Raw genomic sequence first — 12,834 nt, forward strand, 5'->3', positions numbered from 1 at the left:
GGTTTATCCAGCAGTCACACGGGAGATCCCAAATGGGAAGGCCCAAGAGATATCGCAGATGGCTTGTCCAGAAGCCAAAGGAGTGATCAGCTGTTTTGTCAGCTGGCTCGGAATGGAGTAAACATTGCCTTCTGCAGTCACAGGAGGATCCCACTCGTAATCGGGCACAGCGGACTGTGCATGCTGCTTGTTCAGTAGGCACAGAGGAGGTTTAGGCTGCCTGGTGTTTGAAAAGCAGTGATTCAAGCTATAAGGTAGACTTCAAGAAGCCCCCCGACAGAGTGCATGCGGTAGAAGATAGCCAGTGGTAGACCAAAGTTTAAGATCACAAACCAAGCAGTAGCTCCATAAAAGTTCTTTTCAAGTCCATTTTCAAACTGTGGATGAAGACCAAATGCCGGCATGATCCATAGCTGGGGGACAGAAGAAATGCACATTGATAAGTAGATAGGAAGTGATGTAAAAAACAAGAGTTAGGAGACATGAAGAGATGCAAGTCAAGCCCTGGAACAGCAGACTTTAAAACTAGGGGTGTGTGTCTGTGTATGTGTCTGTGTTTGTCCGTGGCTGTGTGTGTCCGTGGCTGTGTGTGTCCGTGTCCCCCAGTCGAATACCTTATTTGGGACATCCTACCTTTGCCGTGCTTCTGGGTTACAATGTTTTTTTTTTTTTGCTTAGCTATAACAGACTTTTCCTATGTGGCCGTGCTATGCTATCTTTGCTGTACCCTTCTTTGAAAAGCAATGCTTTCTTAGGTTTTGAGATGCTGTGTTATGTTATGCATCGTGCGATGTTTGTCTGTTGGGAGGATTTGTGTGTTTTGCTCCCAAATCTAAAAACACATTGGGCCTCATTATGATACTGGCGGTAGCCATGCCGGTATCATTTTTTTCCGGCAACCGCAAATGGGCAATTACCAGGTCATTACGGCCTTGCTGGACCCGGTAATTTCCCATTTGCGGCGCCAGAAAATATTCACGAATGGTGCCGGTGCATCTGGTTTCCCCATTCCCATTTGAGCCCTTTAGAATTGTACCTATTACCCAAGCACCTGTGCTCCCTTCGTCTTCACTCTTCCCCATCTGAGGTGTGGCTTAGTTCTTGCTCCCTACCAGGCTTGCTTCAAGCCTTTAGGGCTCAAATGGGAATGGGGAAACCAGATGCACCGGCACCATTCGTGAATGGTGCTGGTGCATCCGACATGCTCTGCTTGCGGGTGACGGTCCGCCCACCAGGTCTGACCTGACGGGCGAAAAGGCACCCGCCAGCAGAACACGTAGTTTTCCGGTCTGGTCGTAACCGCAAACTTATAATGAGGCCCATTAACTTTAATGTATGTCTTTGATTTACACCAAGCCCCTGAAAACCATTGTTTTGTGTTCCACGTCCCAGCTCACTGCATCTTAACCGAACCCTGCACCACTCTTTGTATTTCCTTTTTCTATTCACCTTTCCCAGTGGGTATCAGATAATATTATCCCCATAAATAATATTGCCATATAGATGGTCGCCGGGAAAGGCCAAAGGCGATAACATTTATGGGGATAATTTAATGGCTAAATGGGAGCAGGGGTTGCGGGGGTGTCACCTGCTCCCTTTAAAAAAAATGTGGGTGTTGCAGGGGGTGTCCTCAGCAGGTTCCATGGGTTAATATTGCAGTAAAAAAGCCACCATTCTTGTATGGTGATATTTCTGCAGGAATTTTAACACACTGTTATCAGGATAAGATAACTGCAGCCCAGGACAAGAAGCCTAGGTAAACCTGGATTATGCGGATTCAATCTCAGAAGAGGCCAGCCTCCGCCGAAGAGCATTGCTACCTCTCACACCACTAGAATTTTAATTGTTTATTTGTAAAGAATAAGCAGTAAAGTTCCTAGGATGTTCTTAAGAACTTTCTGCAAGTCCCGTATAGGGCTTTTCTCGCAGAGGGACCACAGGGCTCGCAATGACACTCTAGCCCTGTGGCAAGCTTAAAAGCCTGACCACCGCTGAACCAACAACAGTACACGTTTCTAAACGCTTGTCACAAAAGGACAATCATGGGTGCTCTGCGGCTAATGCGGTGGTGATTTGCTGCAGTTTAAAAACTTCGTAACATCACATGAAGAGAAATGGGGGAAGGAGATGTTGCACATTTTTCAGGGAGCTGCAAATATGGCAAATTTACATTTCTGGCATACATCCCCTCACAAATGTTTTTAATAAAAATAAAATGGTTCCATGTGTGTAATTTGCCCAGTTCACAATTTCCTTTGATGTTTTGCCCATTCCTTTCACTTTGGCTGGCTGTCTGGTTGGCTGAGAGACCCCTCAGTGCTGATCTTTGGGTGCACTGGTGTTCAAGTTGTTGTTTTTTAAACTGAAGGCTTACCTCACTGCTCCTCAGTTCTGTGAGCTGGCCTTACTGTGGCATAAAGTGTTTCACAAGCAGGAGGGAGTGTTCCGAGCCTCGTGGCAACTGTCTAAGCATAGTAACATAACTTAGGAGAAGAGTGCCAGACACCCGCTGCATGCAGAAGGACAGACAGCTGGGCTTTCTCTTCATACCTGCAGTGCTTGTTGCACATCCACCTCTGACTTTCACACAGTGTAATTAACAAAGCCTGCATAGCAACCTCTGGCTATATTTTCTCTCTATGGATAGCTACATAGGACTATGCTTTGGTACCCTACTTTCAAGTAAGGCACCCCCTATCGCACAGTCAACTAAAATGAAGCCTAACATGACTGGACAGAACAAACTCTTAATAACCCTTTTCTCATCAAGGTGCCAGGCTTTTCTCAACTTTACTGTGTTTGTTTGTTTACTCCGTTCCATTACCTTCTGTTCCCATCAACATTCACCTGCATAGACAGTGTTTCTTGATGCTACTCTTGGCTCAGGTTTGGCAGTCAGAGAATTAATATTCAGGAGATTGACCTGGTTTTAAATTTATAGAGATACCCAAGCAAATAAGCCCACACATTTCCAGGATTGCCCGATCGCACTCAAGCATCCAACAATACATTGTGCACCAACTTACAATTCTCCAAATGAGCCTTGGAAACACAACCGAATTATCACAACACTTTGACATATCCGCCTCCTCCCTTTGGTAGAACTATGGACTGACATATGCGTGCTGTCAAAAACGTTCTTCCCCTGCTTCATTCCCTCCTGCCCTTTGTTTGTAGTATTTATTTGATGAATTACCACCCTCTTATCTTCCCTTCACTTATTTTCTTCCCTCCAGCAGACAAAGGCCTGGATACCTCCGACAGGGGAACTGTACATCATTTCACGGACAAACCCAGGTGCTATGATACTACTATGGTCAGTGGTCGAACTGAGCGGGAACGGTCGGGAGCAGAGTGCCACTACTTTTATTATTTACTTTTAACCGTTCCACGACATTTGGAAATATGTCCACCATTCCGTAACTGTTCTTTGTGAAGTTAAAGCACACTTCTCCACTTTACAATCCAATAGTAGTTAGTATTTACAGCTAAACTGAAATCTGTTTCAACTGAATTGGCTGTCAACCAGCATGGCTGCAACCCTTGTAAAAATGTGTTGCACATTACTCCCCCCCCCCCCTCCCTGCCTACACTGTCCTCTGCCAGGGTCACAGTTCCACTACTTTTTATGGTACACTTCTATAACTCACTACGGTAGTCAATTGGTGCAGGATAAAAGCATATTAATATAACATATAGTGGCATATGAAGCCATTGAACTAATCTGTGCAGAGAATTGTGCCTATTACCCAAGCACCCATGCTCCCTTTGTCTTCACTCTTCCCCATCTGAGGTGTGGCTTAGTTCTTGCTCCCTACCAGGTTTGCTTCAAGCCTTTGAATGAAGGATTTTGGTTTCCATAATCACTCCCCTGGACAGTGATTTAAAGTTGTACCCCTATGAAAGAACTCGGTGTCTAGCCCCTTCATTCCAGCACCACTCATCAGAAGAAACATGAGCGTAAATCACCTATTCGCTAAACTCACCAGACTACATAAAATGTAATGGCTCTGTACACTCATCACCATATTATTAACTGAGCCTTTCCTCATATGGGTGATGCAGGGATATCGGGGCGAATCTCCACGGTTCATACTTACTATGATGTTGCAGAGGATGAGAAAGAGGGCAATCTCCTTCACAGCTCTGCGCTTCCAGTTCAGCTGGCTATAGGTCTGCAGGTAGAGATGAGAGGCCCTCCTAAGATTCTGGATGGAGGCTCTCCTAGTTGTGGCCCTTCCCGCTGGTTGCTCACCCCCATTCATTGCCAGCTCCTTTGAATTCTCCTCAGCAGTGCTCTGCTGTGTGAGTGGCGGGTCTATGTCCTCCGTGATGCAGTCTAACGCTGGAGTGGAACTCCTCCTTTGGGGTTGGAGGTGACCAACACTCTCCACTGGTGGTTGCTTGCGAAGCCCCTCAATGATGAATATGTTCTGCCCAATGTGCTGGATGATAATGACCACTGAGTAGGTTAGGTTCAGGCAGTTGACCACCTCCTGTGTGTTGGTGGCCACTACAGCCACAATAGAGTAGTAGGAGATGGCGAACTGGCCCAGGGCCGCTCCAAGGAGCAAAACTGTGTCCAAGCTTCGCGTGGGGTTCTTGTGGGTGTCCAGCTGCCTCTCTTCTAGTGTGTGGATGATAGTCCCTGCTAGGGAGCACAAGGTCATCACCGGCAGCAGGGCAATGTGGTAGCCATAGTAGAAGACAAATTCCTGCTGTGTAAGTGTGGAGGAGGTAGCCCGGACCTGGTACATGACAAATATGCATGCACCTACCAGAAGAGCTATCATGCCCAAGAGGGGCCCAAAGAGTACACCGTGCAGCCGGAAATGGGGCAAGGTATGAGTTGCATGACCTATCACCTTCCTGCCCACATTCTTCCACATGATGTAGAGCATGGAGCAGCCAATAAGATTGTACTCCAGGTTGAATGGGTAGAGCGTGCGATAGCCCTGGTAGAAGACGCGGCAGTAGTCCTTTTCGATGCAGCTGCAGTGACTTGTGTTCCCATCTGCAGAGGGAAAAGGAAAATGTCAGGCGATACTCTCTGTGTTGCGGACACAGTATGGTATCCAGCAAGTGTGAGGTGTGTTTGCCATGTTAGATATCCCAGAAGAAACTACACTCAATTTCAGGCAGATTTCATTAGCGGATGTTTCAGTTTTTATTGTATCACCTACAGTCACTTAAATAAAGTGTAACTAGTTGAACCTCTCCCAAGGGCTCAGTGATTCACAAAGATTTGCACTGCAGAAAAGGAGAAGCTTCCCACGCCGAGCTGTAGCCTCCACCTGCTGCCTTACCACATACGAGCATACGAGCAAATCAAGAGATGCCTGGAGCACCTTTGAGAGGCTGAGTTGCAAATCTGGTTCACAAAGGCTTGTTCAGTGGAATCTCAGAGATGATTAAGCCACATGCAGATTTCCTCGAAATTAGGCTTTGAAAGTCAGTAATAATGTAGACGGTGCACATCAGTGATTCTTATGAGCATCTCCTCATTTGCTCCAGAGCAAACCTTTGTGAATCTGTGCGCAAGTATGGATGATCACACCACCTGACGAAGGTAGGGAGTCTATGGTTCCTAGAGTCCCCTTTCCCTCATCCGTGAAACTTGTCAGTTTTCATCCAACCATTCTAGAAGACAGGAAGCTTGCAGTGATAGACCACATGGAAGTGACCTTAACTACCCCGTACGGTTTTATGTGTCCCCGCAAAAATATCGCTATACAAAAATATCACCATATTTTTGCATTGATATTAAGGCATGGAACCTGCGGGGGACACCCCCAAAACCCCTGTATTATTTTAAAAGGAGCGGGGGGCACCCTCACAAACCCTGCTCCCATAAAACCCTGATATTATCCCTGCTAAAAATATCACCTATGGCTGTTCCCGTCTTCACCTTAACACAAACAAGTAACTTGGTCATATATATTAGCCTCAGTTACTCAGCTGTGATCTGGGAATGCTTTGCCACAGGGGCTCCAAGCCCAGATAGTAGTGCTATGGAAACTTTGAATAATGCACATTTTAATACATCTATTCACCTGACCCAGATCTTCCTTCGTTTCGAGGGCAGAAAGCGAGACATGATCGTGGGATAGATGGACTGGCTGTAAAGTGCTCACCTTCTAGCCTAATACGATAGCTTGTTGTTTATATAGTGCTTGCTGATAATGTCATGCATCTTTGCAGAGATTCAGAAAACAAGCTTTCCCTTAATTGTGGTCCGTCGTACTCCTAAACTGGACGCAATGGGATACAAACCTTTCCCCTCTAGGTTGTGCATGGAATCCTTGGAGGATATGAATCATGGCACTGGGCTATCCAACTGGCCAATCCTTCATCTATCTGCACATCTCTATTCCAGGGAGCTGCTCATTTGAACCACTTGCCTTGGGAAGGCGTCATGTTATTGGATGCTTTGGGAGAATTTTCTATTTCCTCCTGTACTGAGTCGTTCATCACAGCCAGGATCCAGAGGAGGAGATCGGTGGTGAGAGTGAGCATCAGGCCGTACCTGCAAAACAGACACAAGCGGAGTTACCAGACATGGTGAAAGCCTGTTACTATGGAGGAAATAATGGCAGGTTACAGAACCTCAATTTAATGCAGCAGACCCACAAAGCAATACAGATCAAGGGGGGTGTAGAGGAAGCGGTGGGGCTGCAGGGCCACAGTGGGCGGAAGGAGGTACCAGGTGAAATGGTTAGCTCCTCTGAAATCTGAAGAGCTATGAAGTGTTTGACGGAGAAGAGTAGTTCATTCCAAAGAAGGGCTGCATTTTTGTCTTTTCTGTGTCTTTAAAGATCTCTGGTCTCACAAGGCTGGAGTTGAAGGGGGCATGAAATGTAGGCAGCCAGGGAGCTAGAACGTTGCTGCCAAGGGGTTCCATTTCATGTCGCTGATGACATTGCAAAATATTAAGCTTTGAATGTATATTCCAACAAAACAGTATGCGATATTGTTTAGTGTCATTAGCGTGTTAGTGTATGGCATTGTTGTGTTCCGATAGTAGGACCCACCAAGGTGACTTGTAGGGCAAAAGCAACCTATTCACATAATGTAAGCTACAGAGAAAAATGCATAAACTCATACATCCATTCATACTCCCCAGGGGGTAAACACATCAGCGCCTAGTCACTCCACCACACCAATTCTTTTAGCGCTATACCCTCTTTACTTTGCCCGGGAAACTCTGTCTGGACCTTGCCTATATTCACTTCACCAAAAATGTACTTGGTCATGCATGTTCTTCTTCATGCCTTTAGATAGTCTGCACCTTCACACTGTGAAGGTGGACATGGATGTGGCTAAGGTTAGCTTAAGTTTAGGGTTGGTGGCAAGGGATAGCAGAAGGGTAGAAAATAAGGAGGGTGCAGGGGTTCTCCCCTGTAATGACAAAGTGAGTGCTTGAAGTGAACGAAGAGAGAAGCAAAGCTACGGTGAAGAAAAAGTGTGAAAGTGAAGGCATGGCAAAGTGAATGCAGGAGAGTAAGACATACACCCCCTTTACCTAAGCCCAATCCACCAACCACTCACCTATGCCCACCCACCCGTTCATGGTTAGCCAATTATCTACACCCACCCATTCATCCAAGCCTGAACCACTCACCTGTGCCCACCCACCCATTCATGGTTAGCCAATTATCTACGCCCACACATTCATCCAAGCCTGAACGCCTCATTATCTATTGTACAACCATCCACTCACTTATGTCCACCCACTCATCCATGGCTAGCCACTTATCCATACCTACGCGTTCATCCATCCACACCTGAACGCCTCGTTGTCTTGTGCACAGCCATCCACTCACCTAGGCCCACCCACTCATCCATGGCTAGCCACTTATCTACACCCACGCGTTCATCCAAGCCTGAACGCCTCATTGTCTAGTGTACAGCCATCCACTGTGGGAGTAGCACATTTTAGTATATGAGGGAGAAGCTGGATCCGTTGTCAAGACTACTGTGAGGAATTGAGGAAATCATGGCACAGCAATCGGTGAGGTGGGGACTGGTCCTGCGTCTATTCAGTAGGTCTAGCCTATCCATGAAGTGGTGAATTGTGGAAGCGGCTATTGTGGAACATTGCAGGCCTAAACTGCCTCTTGATTTCTTAGATGCTGTTTGCCTGCATTCTGGAGACCTGGCCAGTTATGCATATATGATGACCTAATTGGTCCATCACCTTTTTAGGGAGACTGGAGATTTCTGGGACCAGGGCAAGCAACCGGCTAAGTGATGTGACCGCCCTAGCGGCGGTTTAATGAGGATCCTCTAGAGCTCTCCCAATCCTCCCTCAGATGCCCAAAGTGCACAAAACTTGGCCAGGTTATTGAAAATCCCTCATATCATCCCAGTGTAAATGCGCATTATGAGGTATGAAGCAGAGGGTCTATTGAGATGTTTATGGATAACTACTTCTCCACAGCAAAAAAATGCACTGTGAAACACAGTGCATATCCGATTGGTTCACATCACTTGGACACACACATCTGTCAAGTAAGAATCTTATGACAAATAGAAAATACAAAGAGATGATAGCACCCACGCTCAACACAAGGACACTGACAGCGAGGCTGCCATGACACTGTTGCCTGATCCCGACATGCCATTTGTAAACTGAGACTGCAGGACAATTTTCATTATTAGAACACCCACCGCACATAATGTTAAGAGAAACAAAACACCAGACACATGGGGAGCAAGGGGAAGCATTGAAGTAGGGGGCTCAAGGGTTCACTCACAGACCAGCTGCGGAGCCTCAGTTATAGTTCCAGGAGTCTTTATTGTACATGTTTACATGCCTACAGTCCAGTTTCTTTTAGTTATGTTACAGGTATGTAGACTCACATCACCAGCTCAGGCCCCCAACTGACACACGTGGAGCACTCAGATACAGCACTCGCTCAACATTCTCCTGAGCTGCCAATCATAACACTCACAACATTCTACAAGCATACATCAATGGCCAGCAGGACAGGACAAGTCTGGACATATTACACCATCTCCCTCCATACACGATGTCAAACACCACAAAGAGCAACATTCATGCCTCAGTCTCTCTGCAACACTCTCTCAGATGCACAGTCACAGTCTTGCTCCAACACAACCAAACACCTTTCAGCCGGCACTGCCATCCACAGATACAGGGCCTGCCACACCCTGGCACAAACCTATCCACAGAGGAAAACGGCCAGGAAACCATACAACACGCCAAAAGGTGGTGAAAACATGACAGGAGAGGAACTACAGATTGCCAAACCACCGGACCAGGTACATCACCACTCGCCGATTCAGCACCTGGGTAGACCAACCAAGCAGCCAACATCCACACACTAACACACAGGAAGAGTGGTGCAACCCATATCCTAGAGTAGCAACACAAGAAGGGGTGCGCAATCCGTCAACTTTCACCCTCACACGCAAAGACTCAAACCACACAATCAACTCTCTCATCACCCAAGTCAGCAATTCCCATCCAAAATGTCAACCACAGAAGAACGCTCCACACACTCGTTCCTCACAACACTGCACCAAATCTACACTGTACAACAGCCATTCCAGAATAAAATAGCATACATCCCACTGCACCACAGCATATATACAGCTTCACATGCCACACACACACAAAACAGGAGACCGCAAAACATGACAAATTCAACAATTTAGGGTGCTCCTGGCAGCACCATATAATCAAGCTAACAATATCAAACATTTTAAAACATTCTATTGATATTAACTAAAGCTCTATATACCGAAACTAAAGTATCAGTTGGGCAACATATATTCATATCCCAAAATGCATCAAAATTCAAGCCCTTCTTTTTAATTGCCCACATGAACTCCTTTGACGGGGCAGTCCAAAACCTTACTTAATGTGCTGAATCCGCTCCTTAGAAAGGGCTGTAGACGTTTCTACTTCTCCATTGCAACTGCTCACATTTCCCTTTGAAGAGGCAGTGCAACTAATCAAATATGTCCTTGTGCTAGTAGCAGGAAGCACCCTCATCCCATCTCCTGCTGATAACCTAAACACAGGCGCATATCTTGCAATGGTAATAAATAATCCAGAACAATTCAACAAAATTCCCAAATTCTTTTCCACCTGAATCTCCTCGAGCAGGCCTTGCACAAAACAAAAGCATGAGGGCACTAGGTATGAGATGACATGAATTGGTACAACCAATGTAGGCCACAACATTTAACACAACGTTGACATGACAATGGCCCACACTGCACAAAGAAACAATTTCAATCTCAAATCACTGTAAGGACACAAGCTCCTACCCCGCACAACCCCCATGGCAGAGGTAGGATTGCAAGATGAAATAATGCATGTTCAACAGTATAACATTTGCTTCTCAAATGAATGGCGTGGGCCTTAACTAGCATGAGCATTCCCCTAATGTTTCAAATACAACCTCACTAAGCTCTTGTGCCTTAGTAAATATTATGTACATTCTTTTGCAAGTTCATTTTGTACGCTGTTTTGTAATTCCCCAAAATGTAAATAAAATACAACACTTTTAATCGCAAATTCAAGATGACTTTAACTAGTGCAACATACAAACATGATCTTAGCTAGGTAAAGACTTTCTTCTCCAAATTCTTGCTTGGTCGTTCCTTTTTTAAAAATGTTTAACACATGTTCTTGTGCTGCCCTATCTGCATTGAAGATGGAGCATCGCAAAACATTGTAACAGAAAAATCCTTAAAATTCGTTTTTTTTTATTTTGAATCGAAAATGAAATATCGTTATTTTTTTTTAACAGCACAAGGCTGCACCTCTATCCCATTATAGATATGTTAACCACAAACATATTGTGTTGTTGTGCTTGCCTAAGCTCTTCCCCAAAAGCATCATTGCAAAATGTTGTCAAAATTCAAATTTTTCCACTTAATTGATAAAACCTTTGCATACTGAAACATTCAATCTCACTGTGTGCTGGTGTGGTCAAGACCGACACACTATAAATACTAAATGTACAATACCACCCGAATACTTTTTTTTTATGGCAGGAATCTATTCACCATCCTTCATCTGCCAAAAACAAGAGTCAGTTGATTATCACACAAGTACATTAAAAGATAAACTTCCCTTTATTTCCACCGATTTGCAAAAGAGTTAAATTCCTTGATTCTCCTTGAAGAGTAACTGTTGTAGATTTCTTCTACTAAATAATACCAATGGCTATATGGTAAGTTTATAGCTTTATTGTAGAGAGCCCCTAGGTGGGTGCATGCTCATCAACGGACATCAATACTCTCTCATGTCATGTTCAAACTCCACGGAGTTCGAGAACGACATCAGAGCTGTACTAAAAGAAAGTTACATAGTACACATGGATTACATCATAACATCTCCCTTCCATAGAAATACAAAATATGCAAAATAAACTTAGTTTAACTAAAAGATAACAGGGAGAGCAAGGGGAGGGGAAAACAGAACATATATATTTAAATTCATATTGAAAACATAAAAGATACACTCTGTATCAACCGCTGTCTTCAACTTCTGTTTCTGGTCCTTTTATGATTGGCACTGTTAGCAGGTAAAATTGCAGGTTTTCAATAATACATATAATCTTTCTTAAAGTTTTGTAAAATTGTTCTATTCCTGGATGACATCTCTCTTCCACAGTTGACATCTTTAATCGTGTCTGTGTCCATGTGTATACTCGGTCTTTGATTTTAATTTCTTACTTGATCTTGATCATCACGCAATGGTGTTTGCAGCATCTTCATTTCCCTACTCTTCTCCAACAATACCATCTCATCACATGACCATCTCTTTCCGTCTTCTAATACGACCGATTTTTCTGACACACTCACCACCTTCTTCTCTGAATCTGGATAATACTTTCAATACTCTCCTGGTTTCTATCACACAAATCTAATCATCTTCCTTAATATTGCTTTTCCTCACATGTTTATTGCCATAGTATTCTTTATACTTCATCTGTCTCTCTTTTACTTTCCTTACAATATCCTCCATATCTATTCTCTTTTGACTCTTTGATGTTAACCACGCTGGTCTCAGCCTATTTGATGCTGTTCTCCCTCTCATCATAGTGAAAGGCTCTTCCTCTGTATTCGAATGTGGGGTCATTCTGTATGCGTTTAACACCTTTTTTAAGGTATCTTTCCAAGGTAATGAATTTGTTATGGCCAATTGTATAATGCTTTTTATGAAGCTGTTCATTCTCTCCACTAGTCCATTGGCCATTGGGTGGTACAATGAGATAACCTTATGCTTAATTGCTCTATCTTTCATAAAGGCTTGCATCTCTTCAGCCATAAACTGAACTCCATTGTCAGATATAATTTCTTGCGGATATCCTTCTCTATTAAACACATCCTCCAAGAATCTCTACTTTGTGGTAACCGTACCTTCCATAATACCCCATTGAACCCATTTCGATGTATACTCCAATAATACCACTATGTTTATTTTCTGGGCATCTAGAGTTTTAAAAGGCCCTGTGATATCAATAGCCAATTTATTCCATACCATTTGTGGAATCACAATTGGCTGTAGTGGTGTGAGACTCGTTCTCTTACCTTTGTCACTTACCGCACATGCTGTACAGTTGTTTACCACCTCCTCCATTTCTCTCCACATCCCTGGCCACCAGTAGTTTTCCCTCACTCTCCTCTTCGTGAGGTTTCCACCTGAATGGCCTTTGTGTGCCAACTCAGTAATCTTCTTCCTTAATTACACAGGTTGAATAATACGGTCACCGCTAAATACACGTGGCATCTTCTGACATCCCCTTTTTTAATCTGCACATTATCTTTCAAATTATGGTCCATTTTTTTCCA

The 12,834-nt window shown here is 44.3% G+C and overlaps 1 protein-coding gene across 1 annotated transcript in view; it reads right to left on the minus strand.

The window, feature by feature from the left end:
• Window positions 1–242: 242 nt before the first annotated feature.
• OTOP3 (otopetrin 3) overlaps window positions 243–12,834 on the minus strand; it is a 114,072-nt gene continuing 101,480 nt past the window's right edge. The window contains exons 4-7 of the mRNA XM_069654846.1: window positions 6,395–6,526; window positions 4,386–5,001; window positions 4,101–4,298; window positions 243–413 (exon numbers count right to left, since the gene is read on the minus strand). Of these exons, the coding sequence (XP_069510947.1) occupies window positions 243–413; window positions 4,101–4,298; window positions 4,386–5,001; window positions 6,395–6,526 (1,117 nt within the window). The remainder of the gene's footprint in view (window positions 414–4,100; window positions 4,299–4,385; window positions 5,002–6,394; window positions 6,527–12,834) is intronic.

Source organism: Ambystoma mexicanum, chromosome 3q, assembly GCF_040938575.1.
Source record: "Ambystoma mexicanum isolate Mex_15411 chromosome 3q, UKY_AmexF1_1, whole genome shotgun sequence".
NCBI classification, from domain to species: domain Eukaryota; kingdom Metazoa; phylum Chordata; class Amphibia; order Caudata; family Ambystomatidae; genus Ambystoma; species Ambystoma mexicanum.